Source organism: Lepisosteus oculatus, chromosome 3 (assembly GCF_040954835.1).
Source record: "Lepisosteus oculatus isolate fLepOcu1 chromosome 3, fLepOcu1.hap2, whole genome shotgun sequence".
In the NCBI taxonomy this organism is placed as follows: domain Eukaryota; kingdom Metazoa; phylum Chordata; class Actinopteri; order Semionotiformes; family Lepisosteidae; genus Lepisosteus; species Lepisosteus oculatus.
This window is the reverse complement of record NC_090698.1, coordinates 25,062,113-25,080,221: the sequence shown is the minus strand read 5'-3', so window position 1 is coordinate 25,080,221 and position 18,109 is coordinate 25,062,113. Positions and strand designations below refer to the sequence as shown.

Sequence of the window (18,109 nt, the reverse complement as noted above, 5' to 3'; positions counted from 1 at the left end):
GAGTTCCACTTTGGATTTCTGGTTACAGTAACTGATGGAAAAAAAAAACATTCTAAGGATACTTGTGAATTGGGTTGTTTAAGCATAATCGACGTCCCATTGAAAAATCACTTTTTCCACTTTTTTGTTGTGAAACATGCTTGTGAATTATTGTTGAGGTTTCCTTTATTTATTTGTACTAGTATCTGCACTGAAATACCCTTTTATGCGCAAGGCTTATTACAGATTTATTTTAACGTATAATAATCGTGTCCTGGTTTTCTCTCTAGGCTTGTCCGAGTCTAGAGGGTTAAAATGTACTCTAGTTAAAAAAGGCACATCTATATTTTGCTTTAGGCTGAATGCTGTTTGGGTTATTGTATCATTTAAAAAGCTTAACAGCCTAATATACTGTATAAGAAGCTAAAATACATTAAAACAGACCATCTTACCCCGTTTTTTACATTAACAAGAAATTTGTAAGACGTTGTAAATTATTGTACAAAAACCTTTAATAAAAATACTTTTTATCTCATTATCAGAAGAGAATCAGATAGGTTCTGCACTTAACAACAAGAGCCGCGCATATACATGTTTGCGTCTGACCAACGTGATGCATCAAGGAGTAAATATCGAAATAACGCTGTTAATTTTCCTCCCCCTGTTCAATCTGCCTGCATTTCTCCCACCCTCTTATCCTGGGTAATGGTTCTCCCCCTGTCTGGCTGCCTGTTACTTTGCATCCCCCTCCTCCTTTCCCCAGGCAGACAATGTCCCTCCCTCACAACAGTTCAAATACACTGCCGTCGATTTCAAGCGCACAGAGTTACACATGGTGCTCTGAGATCGTTGATGCAGCCTTCAATGTGAAGTGGTTAATAGCGGCTGGACCTAAGCTACTGTACCCAGAGCTTTCCTTAAGGCAAAGGTAAAGGACTTCGGGATCGACTTCGCCGATTTTGGTCAATTCGATGCTCTACGAAGAGAGCTCAATACTCAGCATAAGAAGCGAAAGGGATAGAGAAGATCCCAGCTTCCCGGCAGACTTTCCTGATTGCAAACGGAGGCTGGACTAGGACGGAGACTACACCAGACTCGGATCTTTTTTCTGAACTGGCATGGTTGAGAAATAAAAAAAAAGCAATTTCCCCTGCTGTTATCCATACAGGTAAGATTTAAAAATGTCGACTAGCTTTTTAATTGAATGCGTATAATGACTGAAAGCTTGGAAGTTTGCTTTCCGGTAGCAACACGTTTGGTAACTGAGCAATTGCAGAGCCGATTGAGTTTTCTCCTAAATTATAACAAAGTTGTTATACAGCGCCACATCAAATATTTGTTTAAATTACACAATAATCAGTATGTTGTTCACAGTCCAATCTACATAGTTTGGAATGGTCTTTACATTAGAGCTGTAAAATATGTTCGCGTAGTTACTTTAAACAACGTATTGGTTGTATTGTCTGAAATTAATAAAAAAGGACAGAATTAACATAAATCACTTGCAGATTTCCTACGGCACAATTTTGTGTTGATGTCAGCGTTACAAATCTTTCAGTACAAAACATGTTATGGCTCTGAATTTCTTTTCTCGCGTAATTGGCTTTCCTGTTTAACAGCAAATTAAAAGGCTAACACGTTTTTGAGCGTGCAGGAGTTAGAAATATATATATTGTTAATGCCAGTACAACATCTTTGGTGTGTGTTATTGTTCATTTGTAATAATGGTCTCTGGCGTTAAAAACGAAAACGCCACGTAAAGTGAAATTGTGGCAGAAACATTTCTGGTAGAATAGTATCTTACTTCCAGTGTAGGAATATTATAGTACCCAAGTAAAAACAACAGAAACACATGGTAGGAAATAAATGAGTGTTGTTAACCACTTACCTAAAATATTTTTGAATAACCTTTAGTTTTAGTTTGTTTGAAATTACCTTTAAAATTGTCAGTACTGAAACGGATTTGTTCGGTTTCAGGAGCACTCACTGAGGCCAGCTTTTCTAGAATCGAGCTATGTTGACTGAGCAAAACGGGCAACTAATTGATAAAATTGTATAATGTAAATAGTAATATAAATAATTGCACAAGTGTATAACCAATTCGTTGCCGCATATTAAAACTCTTATTTGCTCTAGAGGATACATTTTCTTATAACCCCATCAATAAATTCTCTATGCTGTACCTGATACAACAGCGATATTATAAATTAATCGTACGTAATAGCCTATATATGAACAACAAGAACAGACGGGAAAATTAAAATTCACAGCAAGGGACAAAAGTCGCAGCTGTGATGAGAATCTTAAACCAAAGAAAGTATCGATCACTTTCGCATTTATATATGCGACACTGCTAACCAAAAAGCAATATTATAATTTTATGCAAATTATGACGTACGTAACTTGCTTCACTTGCAGATTACTTTGAAAAAACATGTATATTGTTAATTATCCCAAAGGATGGCGCTGGAATTATTACTAGAATAAAAATGTACTATTGTCTTGTAAATGATGAGGTCTGTCCTCCGCCGCTATGGAGCTTAAAATTCTTAGAACAACTTCCTTGAACCTGTCAGACAAAGCTGACAGCGAGCTGGAAATGGGTGACGTTAGAAAGAATAGTATGAATAAGGAAACACACAATTATCCTAAATTCAAATGTTGGCTTCTTGTGAAAAGTCTTTTGGATCGGCGTCGGCTTTTGAGCACCTGGTAATGATTACAATGTGGCGCATGCACTTGAAAAGATCAGAGCTGGTTACTGGTGGTTGTGCGGGATTACATCATACAGAGAGATACTTTAACAGATTTTTTTTTTCTTGCTGTAATCACCCCTTTTGCTGCAGTCTCTGCTTAAAGATATTTCACGTCTGCCTTTCCATTTTTTTTACAAAGTGTCCAGCGTCTATTTGGAGGAACTTTCCTGAAAATGCTGTGAAAGTATGAGAATTGTATTTAAATTGTTGTGGGTCTAATTTCATTTCTGTCTTTTGGTTACCTTTTAGGATTCAATGAAAATGTCAGTTTATGTCCATGAGAATCGCAAGTCCCGAGCCAGCACAGGCTCCATGAATATCTACCTGTTCCACAAGTCCTCTTATGCTGATAGCGTCCTCATGCACCTGAATGCTCTCCGGCAGCAGAGGCTCTTCACTGATGTCCTTCTCCATGCTGGCAGCCGCTCTTTCCCTTGTCACCGTGCTGTCCTGGCTGCCTGCAGCCGCTACTTTGAGGCTATGTTCAGTGGGGGGCTGAGGGAGAGCCAGGCCAGTGAAGTTAACTTCCATGACTCCATCCACCCTGAAGTGCTGGAGCTGCTGCTCGACTATGCCTACTCCTCGAGGGTCATCATCAACGAGGAGAACGCAGAGTCGCTGCTGGAGGCCGGGGACATGCTGGAGTTCCAGGACATCCGTGATGCGTGTGCCGAGTTCCTGGAGAAGAACCTGCACCCTACGAACTGCCTGGGAATGCTGCTGCTGTCAGACGCCCACCAGTGCACCAAGCTGTTTGAGCTCTCTTGGGGAATGTGTCTTAGCAACTTCCCCACCATCTGCAAGACGGAGGATTTTCTGCAGCTGCCAAAAGACATGCTGGTCAAGCTTCTCTCCCACGAGGAGCTGGAGACGGAGGATGAAAGACTGGTTTATGAGTCTGCCCTAAACTGGGTGAACTACGACCTGGAGAAGAGGTACTACTTTCTCCCGGAGCTGTTGCGCACAGTCCGTCTTGCCCTTCTGCCTGCTATCTTTCTGATGGAGAATGTCTCCACAGAAGAGCTTATTAACAAGCAGCCTAAAAGCAAAGAACTGGTGGATGAGGCTATTCGCTGTAAGCTAAAGATCTTGCAGAATGATGGTGTGGTCACAAGTCTTTGTGCTCGGCCACGGAAGACTGGCCATGCCCTCTTTCTGTTAGGAGGCCAGACCTTCATGTGTGATAAGCTCTACCTGGTGGATCAGAAAGCCAAAGAAATAATTCCGAAGGCTGACATCCCCAGCCCTCGTAAGGAATTCAGTGCCTGTGCCATTGGCTGCAAGGTTTATGTCACAGGAGGCCGTGGATCAGAAAATGGGGTATCCAAAGACGTCTGGGTCTATGACACCTTGCATGAAGAGTGGTCCAAGGCTGCCCCCATGCTTATTGCCAGGTTTGGCCATGGCTCTGCTGAGCTTAAACACTGTCTGTATGTGGTAGGCGGACACACAGCTGCCACAGGGTGCCTCCCAGCATCCCCGTCTGTGTCGCTGAAGCAGGTTGAGCAGTATGACCCAGCGATCAACAAGTGGACGATGGTGGCACCTCTTAGAGAAGGGGTGAGCAATGCGGCTGTAGTGAGCGTCAAGCTGAAGCTATTTGCCTTTGGGGGGACAAGTGTGAGCCATGACAAGCTACCCAAAGTGCAGTGCTATGACCCACTGGAGAACAGATGGACTGTACCAGCCACCTGCCCACAGCCCTGGCGCTATACAGCTGCAGCTGTGCTGGGCAACCAGATTTTTGTCATGGGAGGGGACACTGAATTCTCAGCATGCTCTGCGTACAAGTTCAACAGTGAGACCTACCAGTGGACTAAAGTAGGTGATGTGACTGCAAAACGCATGAGCTGTCAAGCCGTGGCTTCTGGTAATAAACTCTATGTTGTTGGTGGTTATTTTGGCACGCAGAGATGCAAAACTCTGGATTGTTATGACCCGACACTGGATACGTGGAACAGCATTACCACTGTGCCGTATTCACTCATTCCAACAGCTTTTGTGAGCACCTGGAAGCATCTTCCTGCTTAGATATGGCATGAAATCTTAAAGGTAGGAAATGCAGATTATTTTGTATTAAAGGGTATTTTGGTCATCATAATATTATTACTACCTCTTGATAACAAGTTTTATATAAAAACATACATTTAGAACATTTATATCTGGTAACAGTGAGTCATACTCCCACCTTTACTGGCTAATTAAGAATTAGAAAAGAGCTGGTAGCAGTTTTTTTTCTAAATGTAACATATTATCCTCTCTAATATAAGGTTTAGAATGAATTGCATTCTTTATGAAATTGCACTGAGACCGAATATTGAGATGAATGTGGATCACTGATAAGATAAAATGTTACAGCTCATTGTTTGCTCAATTTTTGAGGGGGACAGAAAAATACAAAGTATGTGGACAATATATGGTCAAATATGATCTTTAGCAATGCACATTTTAAACGGGGTCAGAAGTTAATCTTACCTGTCTGACTCCTGGATAATTTAAACTGTTCAGTCACGTTTAAAAAGAACTGCAGCATCTCACAAGATCTGTATTTCCTCAGTAGATTTCTTTATCTTACCGTGGCCTCATAGAAAGCAGAAATACTTGTTTAAAAAGGTGCACATTTTATGAAATGTGTAGGAAATGTTAGAGTAGATTTTGATGTCCCCCTTTTGTTTCAGTTGAGGTTGATTCATTCAGCATAGCCTGCAGCACTCTTGACTGCATTCATTCATGGAATATAAATTCTTCATGGCTTCGCTTTATGAGTCAGGTCATCACTGAAGAACAAAGCTTACTCCTACTGAAGGTACAAATTCACTATCAGTTTAGATTCCCTAGAGGCCTTGCCTGCAATTTGGTTTGTATTTATTGGAGGATTAAGAGTTCACTGAATTATGAGACAGAGGGGTTAGTCAGAGGTTAATCAAAATACCAATTAGATATGCAATAAGTGAGCTATTTTTTGCCAGATGTAGCACCCTGGTAGATTAATACAATATCAGTCTCCTGCCCTTGATTTGTTTATGTCCTAAGCGTGGGTAGAAAGACCACTATTGACAAAATTTTAACGGTCCACCAACTGAGTGAAATTTTCTAATAGACTCATTTTGAAGTCAAATTAGCAGCCCTTTGTCCTTGAAGTGCAGGCTGGTGGTGGCGGCTGTGCTAGAGAAAAGGCTGGGGTAGGAGTTGATGTGGGGAAAAAGAGAGGATTTCTGAACAGTGACAGCTTTGGGCTGATAGAAAGCAGATCAGGTTGCCTGTTGTGCTGGCAATGGTGGTTTACTGGACAAGCAGCCCAAGCTACTTCCCAACTCAACCAGTCTTCACACTGCGCTGTTTCGCCCTGTTTGATCATAGTAAACCGACTGAATAGAAGCACATTTGGCAACATTTTTAACGTCTGTTTCCGATTTGAAGAATCGCAGTGTCTATTGTGGAAGAGGAGAGGGATTGAGAATGCAGTCTAAACGGTTATTTTAAGACCGTTCTTCTGCAAAGTTTATCCACAGAGTTGTTTTTCTCTTCACACTCCTTTGAAGTGAAGCCAGTTGTGATAACATGTGAAATTGGGAATTGGGATTTAAAACACTAAAAGAATATTGGTGCTCTTTCTTCTTTTACTTCATAAAGGCACTTTATTTTTTCCAAAAAAAATAATCATAATTCCAGACACTTCTGTCCATGCCGCATTTTTTGCTTATATTTATGAATATATAATGTTACTATATTATTACGTATACTACATTTATTAATTTAAGAATGGTTACAAACAAGAGGAGAACATTCTGACAATCTAGCCCATTTGATAGTAGAAAATTGATACCAGGATCTCATCCAAACCTTGCTTGAGAGAAACTAGCTTCAACAACACAGCTTGTTCCAGTCTCCCACAACCCTTTGGGTAAAGAAGTGTCTCCTGCTCTTGTTTTTAAATGCACTTCCATGTAGTTTCTTTTTGCCCTCTGGATCATTTATATAGCTTGCCTTCTTTATAGTTTTATAGCTTTTATTTTTTAAACATCAGAATGTAACATCCTATGTTTTTTATAAAACACCTTGGCAAAGCACAACAAAGATAATTGCACAACTTACTGGTAAGCTAAAATACACTGGGATACGTGACCCATAGGTTGTATGTGCATGTGCACTCCTTTTTGAGGATGCCAAGGATGTGGGTTAGAATTCCACTGGTAGATTAGTTTGCATTTGGAATGTTGCCCACCTAGGTTGACAGTAAATTTAAAAACAATGGTTCCTTTAGTGGGGGCTATTAATTATCTTAAAACAGTGGCTAGAGGCCACAATGAGACCAAAGAACAATGTTGTTATCCTCTCCTCTGAAAGCTAGTTAATAGGGAGAGGAATGGGAAATAGCTCCTATTGACTTTCGGTTTTAATGCTGATTTTGGGGCATTTGCTCTTCTCTGTCTGAGAAAACAATTGCTTTGACCCACCCCCCAGCACATTCCCTCATCAAAAATAAGTTTTTTTTTTCTGGAGATGGCAGGCTTTCAAGGTTCTTGAACGTACACCTGTATATTTACACCCATTGTTAGTAGGTTAGTAATGGCAAGTCATTTCTGTGGTACCTTTATTTACCTTTATTTGTGTAACAGAAGGGGTGTTTTTGTTCACTTTTGTTTTCCCCTAGGGAAGCTGGAAATGGAAATTGTTTGCTAATTGCTATTCCTGCTTTGCAACTTTGAGACAGATACTCAGCCTTTTGCCAAAGATAGCAAATCATTTTTATTACCCCAAATTACCAGTGCTTTAGAAAGCCAAGCGGGATACACAAGGAGGAAGCATGCTCATTGTAGAGCCCATTGTGTTCTCTGAGTAGCAGGCAAACAAATCTCTTTTTAAACCCAGACCACACGGGGAGGCTAAATACTATAAACAATATTACATTTTGACATGTGCATTATACAGTTCTTCTAGTGCTGGTGGGAGTATTGGATTTGCCAATATTTAGAAGAAAAAAATGGTTTGAAATCAACTGTATTGAAGGTTGAATTCAAAGGGGTATGCCCGATGTCAGCATATGTGCACATGTCGAGAGCCAAAATAATATAGCTGTGCATAGAACAGTCCTGTGCTCAGGTAATGTCTGAAATGTCAGTCTCCCCCCCCCCCACCCCCTTTCGATTGTGTAACAGGTGCAAATGTGGAAAAAATGAACTATCAAAAAAAAAAAGTGTACAGACCGGGAAAATGTCTGTGACACTTCAGATGTGCCTATGCAATTTATGGATAGTGGTTTGGAAAATGAATGGAATCCATTCCTTTTAGGAAATTTGAAATACTTTGAAATCTATAACTGCTACTATTAACATTAGGTGTTGAAAGGCAGAGGTGAAATGAGTTTCATTCCCTGTGAATGAGTGGTTTATTTCTTATTACAGCAGTACAGGGGATAATGTGTAGCACTCTACACAATCAGTTTCTTCCTTTTATATTCTGCCTTCACTTTCTGTATTCACTTAATATTTTTGAGAAATCATTTTGTGCCACATGCTATACACATTGGACTTGATATAAACGCATTGTTTTTCTGTATGCAGAATATGAGCTACATTGAGCTGTTTTCTTTTGTCTCCTCAGATTTTTCTGTGTTCGCAACCCATCTGCTGGATTTCAACTGTGAAGAAGCGCACTTTTCCATTTGGCATGAAGGATGAACTAAGAAATTGAAGGCTGGGTGTGTGTGTGTGAGGGGAGGGAGAGGGTGGGGAGTTCATGAAGAGGATGTTTTCACTCGGAATGTCCGTGTCACAAACTGGACGTGAAGGACCAGTCCCTTTCTTACATGCTTTTAGGCATTTTAGAGGCATCAGCATTGTCTACGTGTGTGCAAACGAAAACAGTGTTTTTGCAAAAGCTGTTGTAATCAAAGATTAACGTCAACTGTAATCAGTCTCCACAAAGAAAAAAAAAGGCGCAGAGGTTTTCAGTGCTGCAGACCAAGTTGCTTGCATTTTCCATTGACTTGACTTTTCCGCTTGTGCGTGAGATTTGAAATGGCTTTCACTTCGCATTGTGACAGTTTGAAGCACCGCCGTCAGCTGTGGGGAAGCAGAGGTCTGCCCGTCGCTGGAGTGTCAGTTTGAGTGAAGATACAGCTGAATCTTTGTTGCTTCCTAGCAGACAAAAATATTATCTCATTGTGGACGTTGTGAGACTGAGCTATATGGTTTGAAGGGACAAAGCCCAGCAAGTGTTTTTAAAACACCATGAAAGACCGAAAGGGGCCAATGTTCTAATCCATAGTAAAAAAAAAAAGTATAAAGGTCATTTTTAAAGAGCATAATACTTGTCTGAAAATACTGGCTTTAATGTGTGTTTTTATTTATATACAAGTTCTGTTTTTTTATTATAAGAATATATTTTTTCCTAGTTCATTGTATTTATTGTTTTGCTGCTTGTGTTCACACACAACATCCAGAGGATTGTGTAGTACATTGCATGGCCACCTTTTTTGTTTGTTTGGCTGGGCTCAATCATTTTGCACATTTTTGATGTCTTGGACGTTGAAACTGCAGTTTTGTAAGAAACGCTTATCTCTGTCCCCTTTGCCATAGGGCAAGGCCTCCAACCAGGAGAGGATGTGAGGTTGTTAGGGTGTCTCAGGAATCAAGCAGTCGGAAATGGAAGGATTACAAGGCCAGGAACTTCAGTGGCACCAGTCGGAAAAAGCCTGATTCTAATCGTCAAAAGTGGCTTTCCAAAGCCAGCAGGCAGCAGGGCTGTACAGCATGTCTAAGGATGAAACTGAGAAAGGTGCACTAACTCAAAAATGAGAAAAGGCCTAGACTAGAATTTCTAGGATTAGTGCTTGCTTCAATAAAGCTCAGTTCATTGATGGCATCTAACCCCCCCCAACCATCTAACCTCTTATGAACTGAAAAGGAGGTGAAACCACCAATTGATATGAAGATAACATAGAGTGTAATGACTGAGACCATAATATAGTCTAGAAAGGAGAAAAGGAAGCTTATTCATTGCCTGCAGTAGAAGATGAGGTCCAGTTTGGCAGGAATATTTAGGAGTGATGGGGAAGTAAAAAAGAAGTAGTCAGATGATTCCAGCAGGAGGAAATAAGATTGCAGTTTTTGACTGGCATTTGGTGGGAATGAGTTTGTGGCTCGCTGCCAGTAGTGTACAGGACTGGAGGCTGGTACTCTCTGATAGAGTACATCATATGATGAGTGCCACAGAATGTTTTGTCTTGAGAAAACCACATTCTTTTGGCGTCGCAGCAGTGTTGGTTTATTCCTTGATGTTGACTGCACCTATACCAAAAAGAAAAGAAAAAAAGGCTAACCTACAATGCATATCATGTCTAAACGGGAATCAAGCATCAAGCTGAGTAAAAGCTCTATTGTAGGAAAAGAAACGTAATCAGAATATAACGAAAACTTTTTCCGTATTTTATAAACACATCTGTCTGTTTTTGCCTTGATGTCACTATGATTTATATTGAGACTTCCAGTTTGTTTCATTATAGTATTCAGGCCTATATGCTACACGCATAGCTATGCATTCTGCTCTAGTTTATTACTCGGGGTGAACCAGGGGTGAACATGAATAATAGTCAGGGAGTATTTTTTGTTGTAAGATGTTTTGTAGAAGAATAAGTGAAGAAAGTATGGAAAACAACAGAGAAGTCTGACATAAATTTTACTAATGTAAATGGCAGTGAAGTGTGAATATTTTCCAAGGCACTTAAACATTTAAACACAGACATCATTAAACTCTTATGAGTGCAGAGAAAAAAATAAACTGAAGTAATAAGATAAACTAAGATGAGGATTTGGGATTTGTTTGGTACCAAGAGGTTCATGAACATCTCTGTGATGTTAAAACCCAAAGTTGGCTCTCTAAACGATTAAGTGGATATTTTTGTCAGAAACAATTGGATGATGGGTTTTTTTGTGTGTAGCTGGGTAAATGTTTCATCACCTGTCTTCCTTCAAACTCTTGCATTGCAGAGTTTCGCTGTTCAATCCATTTTCTTTAGCAAAAATAACATTGTTTTTAACATAATAGAACAAAAATGCCAAAACATCTAAACAGAATGTTGAACCTAATTGGAACGTGATGACACTTCGTCTTGCGGTGTGTGGGCTGGCTATATCAGCTCCCAACAGGTGGATGCACATGAGGACCCCTGTTTTATGGAAGTGATGTGGGAATTCTGGCATGCTGTTCAGCCACTCCAAATTTGCAACACCCCTTGTTTGAAACCAGAAGCAATTCACAGCACACTGCACTTCAAAACCATGACATCAGATAAGGGGGTTCTTCCTATTTTGTCCATGAGTTGCCTTAGAAACACTTAACAAAGGACAGCCTTCCATTTCCAGTGTAATTGTGAGTGTTTTTTTTTCACAAGGCCTGACACCTGTCCGAGTAAGACCGATTAGAGATGAATAATGTCTTTGCCCTGACTGAGTTAGATGAGTTTCAAAAATATGTTGGTGCACGAACTGACAATGTATTGGTGTTTTTATTTTTCTTCTGTTTGTGGACTACTGCTGTTTAATATTATTTTGTAAAAGTGGAGTTTTTTTTCACAATGTGAAATTCATGGCTAATAAACTTTGAGAGTTTTTCTCTTTACTATAAATAGTCTTGTTTTCTTTTTCATTTACAGTCTTGGTTTTTACTGGCCATGCAATATTTACCATGCTGAAATCTTGCCTTATGTATCCCCTTAAAGTGATAAAAGGTAGACGAAATGTTTCCCTTTTCAATAATTTATTTTTAAAATTCTAAATAAATCATATTCATATATCTTATTACATATTTTTTTATTTCTTCAATTCATTGTAAAAGCACTGCTTTGCTGAACTTAAATTCTCAAGTTCTTAAATTCTTAAGAACTTAAATTACGTTTTTTTCTAATAAATGTGGGGCCATTTCCACTTAATACAATAACTATTGCACAGCTACACTGCACAATAATGTAATTTTTCAGAAAGAATGTATATGGTAACAAATATGTTGGCATTAGCCTAACAGTTTTAAGGAATAATGAAAAAGAACAGTGCCATAACATATGCAATTCTATTTTAAATACAAACCTTATTAGAGTATGCATTTCTATGCAGTTTTATGGACTTATTTGTTTTCTCTCACTTATTGCATGCTGTAAATTATTGTCTTTTTGTTCTATAATTGGGTAACTGAGATAATCTTATCTAGGCCCAGCTTTAGTGAAGCATAGCTCTTTAGAACTTGGCAAGCCAAGCCAAACAGTTGCCTTTTTTATTGAGTCGCCTTGGCAACCATAACCTTTATCTGTTAACTGTGGGGGATGAATGAGAACATGAAATTTCATAAAGCCCCTTCTTCAATTTTCAGCTCTAAGTTCCATCAGCCAGCTGTGAAATGTCTCTTTTTGGAGGATTCCTGTTTCCAAAGTCAGGACATTTTTTTACTACATTAATTTTACAATTGTACACGCTGAACAAAGTCTTGGATGGAGTCTTATTTTAAAGCAAGGAGAGCTTCCAGTTTCGCTAAACATTTTTTTAAGCTTTTAATAGTAAGCTATATTTTGAAAGGTATGATGATGAAAGTTTACTCATTATTCTCTGAACTTTGTATAAAAAAATGGCTATGTAAGTGCTTAGCTCCTGAAATCAATTAATGATTTAGGAAAACCAGTTTTAATTATCTCTAAAAACTGTAATGCCTCTTGTTTTATCCTTTACTATAGGTGAAGTCTTCGCCTCCCTTTGTTTCATATAGTGTGGAGAATGAATCAGGCTAAATGTTCTGTAATAGACTGGGGAGCAAAGTCTTTCAAGTATGACTCCTCCATTTGTTGGAGTGGCATTTACCAATGAAATATGAATTTTCTAAACATCTATGCACCTTCAAATAAGGATTGCCTTCATTCTAGTGCTTCTATACCTGCTGCTGACAGACCTGTTCAACTGAAATTTTTACATTTTACATGGAGTTTGTTTTGTAAAATAATAATCGAGCAGTAATTCTTCATTTAAACATACAGTAAAAGGCAGTTGCGTAAAAGAATGATTTCTCATTTACAACATCGATCGGTCCAGTAGCCTTAAACAAATGTTACACAGTAGACAAAGCATTGTAAGATAGATCAGTAAAAAAAATAAAAATATAACAGCACAGAAATAGCAGGACAAGGTATTGTTAATAACTGCAAGTGTTAGACAAAATTTGTCTATGAATTGAAATATGTCTATGACAGAAAATTGTCTATGAAAGATATGAAAGGGATATTAGGAGCATAGGAATAAAGGTTTATGTCACAAAAACAAACTCCACTTAATTGGTATTAAAAGCTATTGATGCAAATATGGCTCACTGGGACTGAGCATCAACACTACTGTTCTGTCTCATGGTTTGAATTTTTGCGACTTATAGCTCAATTTCTGATACTAACATCGTAGCACAGTGAGAACTAATTTGTGTCTCTCCTGCACTGCATTCTTTCATTAACGTGAGGAGCCTACTACTGCAGAACATATACAACCCTCCTTAACATAGTTTTGTTTTCAAAATGTGTATCTGCCTAATGTTCTTTACAAAATAGCTCTGTAACATTATTTTCCCAGAAGTGTTGGCAATGATTTAAATAAGCTAGAATAAAATGAATGGGATGTTAAACCTATGAATTGACTCTATCCTTAGTACTCTGCCTGTTTTGTACATCCATAGATAACACACCTACTTACCCACAGCTGCTATAAGCATCATTATTTTTTATTAATTTGTTTGGCAGTTGGTTTTATCCAAAGTGACTTATATTTGTACCCACTGATAGAGTTAAATATTTATTAGAGCAATCCGAGTGCACTGTCTTGCTCAAGGGTGCAACAGCAGTGACTCACCTGGTTTTTGAACTCACAGTTCCAGTTACAAGTCGAGAGCCAAAACTACTTTAGCACCTATGAAAACTACTTTTAGCATTTCCCTGTATTTGTTTTCACTAGGCTTATTACCTTCCAGCTAATAAATGCAATATACACAAACTACATTTTAGAGCTAACAGGGTCTATCAGTCATACTTCTGATTGAAGAACTCTGCCTTTAATATAACTACCAATGCTACATTGCTTTTATTCTTAATTACAATAGCTTTTTGTTAATGGTGTGATTAGTTTAAATATTTCTGCACATACTATGAACATGACTATTGGTTTCCTAGTGGTGGACAGTCCTCAGCAATTTGTATGCAATAGATCAGTTTCACAAAACAAATAAAAGCTATCTGCAGATACATAGGAAAGTTGACATAATAATGCAAATAAGGAAGTTAGGAAGCGTAAATTAATTGCCAGTGTTTTAAGGGCGCTGGCTTGAGGTCTGGCTCAGCTGTTGCTTTTTTTCTGTGCAATTTTCCAGGCTCACTGAAATCAAAGAGAAAAAGTAAGAAGAATATATCTTTTGAATTATTTTTTTAAAAAGCAGAATGGTGTCCCTTTGAGGAAGGTTTGCTGACACCAAGAAAAGAATTATGGGTTTCTTAATAAATGTGATGGCGAACTTTGCAAACATATCCCTGACCGGACGGAACCTTGCACTTTATGCAATGAGTTGGAACCGTATCCCAATCATCCTAAGGGGTATTTAAGAATATCAGGAACTGTTTAAAACAATCAGCTATGCAAAAAAATGTCAATGTGTTAATACCAGACAACTAAATATCTGTGTACTAGTTATATCCATGTAAAAAACTCAGAAATGGCATATAATTGTGTACAGCTTTTGGGGTTGTACTGTGTATTTTCACAGGCTACAAATACATCACTAGGTAAAATATGTATTTACTTTGCTTTAACTTAGTCCCATAGTAAAAAATCCTTTCAGCTGGTTCTACTTTTAGACATTTCTGAATTTAAAAACTACTTAACAGTATCAACAATTAATGTAGTTTAATATAGACTGTACAATCCATTTAATATAAAACCTGATTAAGTCAGTGTTGAAGCTTTAGAAAAGATGTGGTCAAACCACAATAAAACCTTGGAAAAAGTGTGAATATCCTGTGGTAAATTTACCATAGTAACTAAAGGGAATGATTTATTGTTGCTCAATGCAAACCTTAAAGGAACTTCTCAACAAGCTTCTAATTTAGATGCGGTTTCATAATTTCTTGTTCACTGCTTGCTAAGTTCAGACTTTGCCCTGCAAGCAAGCAGTGCTGTACAGTCTAAAAGTTTAACAAGCATTTTTTAAATTCCTTAAGATTTTGTGATTAAGTGCTAAAAATCTCAATGACTACAAAAGGTCCTCTTGCCTATAAAAAGGACATTAAAAATACAGGTACTGTATGTGTACACCAAAGAGAGAGAATGCTCCCTCAGTCAGTTGTTTTAAACATACCTTGTTTAACTCTCATGTACACTGTTCATTAAGTATAAATTAGTTTAATAAGGAGGTGGATTTTCTTGCCTGCCTGGTTTGCTAACATTCCCTGAACAGGCCTTTTGTTACAGTGGCACAAGTTCTAACACTCTCAAACCTGTTATACAGAGTCTGTTTGAACCATACCAGCCACACCTCCTTCAGCAACAACTGGTGGTGAAGCATAACTCTTGTCTCAGATGAAAAACTCACACCTCACTAAGGTGCCCTTGGTGAGGAGAACTTTTATCCAAGGGGCAACTGAAATGAAAACCTAATTGAACTCAAAGTCAAAAGACAGCAATATCTGATTCACCGGCAAAATGATGAGATGTTCTATAGAAACTGCAGAATGTTAGAATATGAACTTTAGATTTAGCTATTCATAGACTGAAATTATCATCCAAGCCTCTAAATTGCTCAGTGCTATCCTTCAACCAACCAATGTGCCAACCAGCAGTGGCTGCACACAATATGTTCTCATGTTTCCACTTCTCATTGTCTGTCTTCTCTTCTCTAGTAGGCATGCTGAGATAATTGCAGAGCAGCAGTCCACAAAACGATCATGTGCCCAGTGGTGTTTCCCTAAGGTTAAGCTGAATGGATGGTGTTTGTGGACCCAGTTATAACAACCAGAAATAGTAGATTGTATAATAATTCACAATCATTCACTTTTCTATTCAGTTATGCACTTAAGTCGTACGTATTACTTGATGTGGACTGAGTTAAGGCATAAAACCTGAAAAAGGCAAAAGTAGATCTATCTTGTAAAAGAGAAACAAATTCAGCAGGAACCGCATCAGTTTGAACCTAATCTCAGTGTAGTCACTTATCCTCGCTGCATGAAAGTGCCTGGCTTGTTTAATGCTATTTTGTCTTAGAATTCAAAGATGGCAGATTTAATTACCACTTAACAGTCAATTAGGAGGAGATCATTATGTCCACCGTGAAGTGGTTCCTATTTACTGTTACACTGAACTATCTAAAAGACAAGACTGCAATATAAAACAAACAAAATATTTGGACTTTTGCTTTTTTTAGTGTTTCAGTAATTTTAAAGGTGGTTGGGATGGCCTCATTATAACACCAAAGCACCTGTTTTCTGAGACACTAACAAATATGAGGTTGATTCATAACTCTTCTATATATATATTTTTATCTCACCTTGCAGATCTTCCACCACTCCTGTCACCCAATCTTCACCCTTTCAGCAGCTCCCTGGCTCATTTCTTGTGAAAGTGAGGGGATGTTCCATCAGTCTTATCCGTACGGCTCATCTGCTGTTCCCTCAGCTAGGCAAGTTATACCAAACATCCTATAAAACATTTTGTTTCTACATCACATTTATTATTTCTGACCAAACTACTCAAATAATGTGTATCATCTGCAATTATGACTTTTAGATTTATGCTTCTATGACAGTTATATTTTTTGAAAGGTGACATCTGCATCTAATCTTGATTTTACAATTCAAATATTAAAATGCAGAAAAGCTGTACTGGCATCAGAATTTGAATGTATTTCTTCAAAGAGAGTATCTTTTAAAAAAACAAAATTAAAAACAACAAAAAATATTTGATATTTTCAAGAAATACCATTTTGACTCTTTCACTGGAGATAACAAATCACGATGAAGTCTGAACAGTGAAGTAGTGGAACAAAGAGAGTTTTAACTTAGCCTATAACAGCTCCCAGGTTTTCCAGCTGCAGTCACTGAACCTTGTATGTACAATTACACTCATAGTGTTGCATTTTGAGATTACTTTCTTCACTTCAATGGAAAATGCTATATCAATGCAATTAGCTTTGGCTAAAATTGGCCTTCAGGTGAGATATGATATTGATCTGAAAGTTTCAATCTCTATGTGGCCTTTATTCAATTTTTCCTACTTTTAAACTACTTCTTCTTCCAAATTGTGAGTTTTTCTGACTGTGTGGAATGCTGCAATACAAGTGGGTGGCTCTGGTAAGTGGATTGTGGTCACGGCCAGATGGTTTCACAGTCCTTGTGTGTGCTGTGCGGCGCGGACACTCCACCCCCCCTACTGCACCCCCTACCCCTTAAAATCCAGTATTTACCTGCTGGGAATTCATTTTCAATCTGTGTGTTCCTGAAGAAGTGAAAGAGCTTCCCAGGACCACCTGCTGAACTGCTGAAGATATCAGACAAAAATAAAATGGAAATAAGAAAGCCAGGCGAACATTGGCTGACAGGGGAGAACGCTGTGCTGGAGACTTACAATCTTGCTTTAACAAGGCCCTCATTCAGGCTTCCAATCTGTAGACAAGGGAGTCCAGTTTCTCTAAAGCCTCTTTGCTGGAAACAAGGGTCTGTAGCTTTCAAGGAGGTCAAGATCTGATTAGAACCCAGGAGAATTTATAGGTGGCCCTGGTCCCTGACTCTAGACCTGTTTTCAAGATTAGATGACTACAAAAAAGACAAGCATGTGTGGCACTCCGGGCTCAAATGCATAGTATTCACATAGTACTCGCTGAAGCGGTCTGCTTCCTCTTTTCACAACTGCATAGCTGTTCTACAGACAGGATGAAGAAGTGCCCCAAGACTGCTCCACCAAGTCAGAGTTTGTCAACTGTCATTCAAAGGAGACAAGCTCACTACCAATTTATTATGCTACTGAAAGTTTAAATAATCATTGTTTTTCCTTCCCTAAAGATAACATTAGGTTCTTATGCTGAAGGTATTTTGTGTTATGCTATAAATATGTAGAAATGTGGCACATTTCTTTTGCAAAGTTTTGTTGATCTTGTAATCCCTGTGGCGTTGTCAGATGTTTTTCTCCAGGATCAGCATACATTTACATGTATAAATTAAATTACATGCACTGAATCACAAATCTAAATACTCACAGGCTCCTTTAAAATGCTTTTTGTTCTCTCTGGGACATGTATGAGCAATGAAGGCATGGAAAATAACAAAGTGAAAACACACAGAAACCCAGAACATAGATGGCAAAGGAGGA

At 38.4% G+C, this 18,109-nt stretch overlaps 1 protein-coding gene across 1 annotated transcript; it reads left to right on the top strand.

The window, feature by feature from the left end:
- Positions 1-730: 730 nt before the first annotated feature.
- On the top strand, positions 731-11,364 carry enc1 (ectodermal-neural cortex 1). Its single transcript, XM_006627096.3, has 3 exons — positions 731-1,147; positions 2,985-4,787; positions 8,340-11,364. Exon 2 carries the CDS (start codon positions 2,991-2,993, stop codon positions 4,764-4,766), a length of 1,776 nt encoding a protein of 591 aa, XP_006627159.1. The 5' UTR covers positions 731-1,147; positions 2,985-2,990; the 3' UTR covers positions 4,767-4,787; positions 8,340-11,364.
- Positions 11,365-18,109: the final 6,745 nt, after the last annotated feature.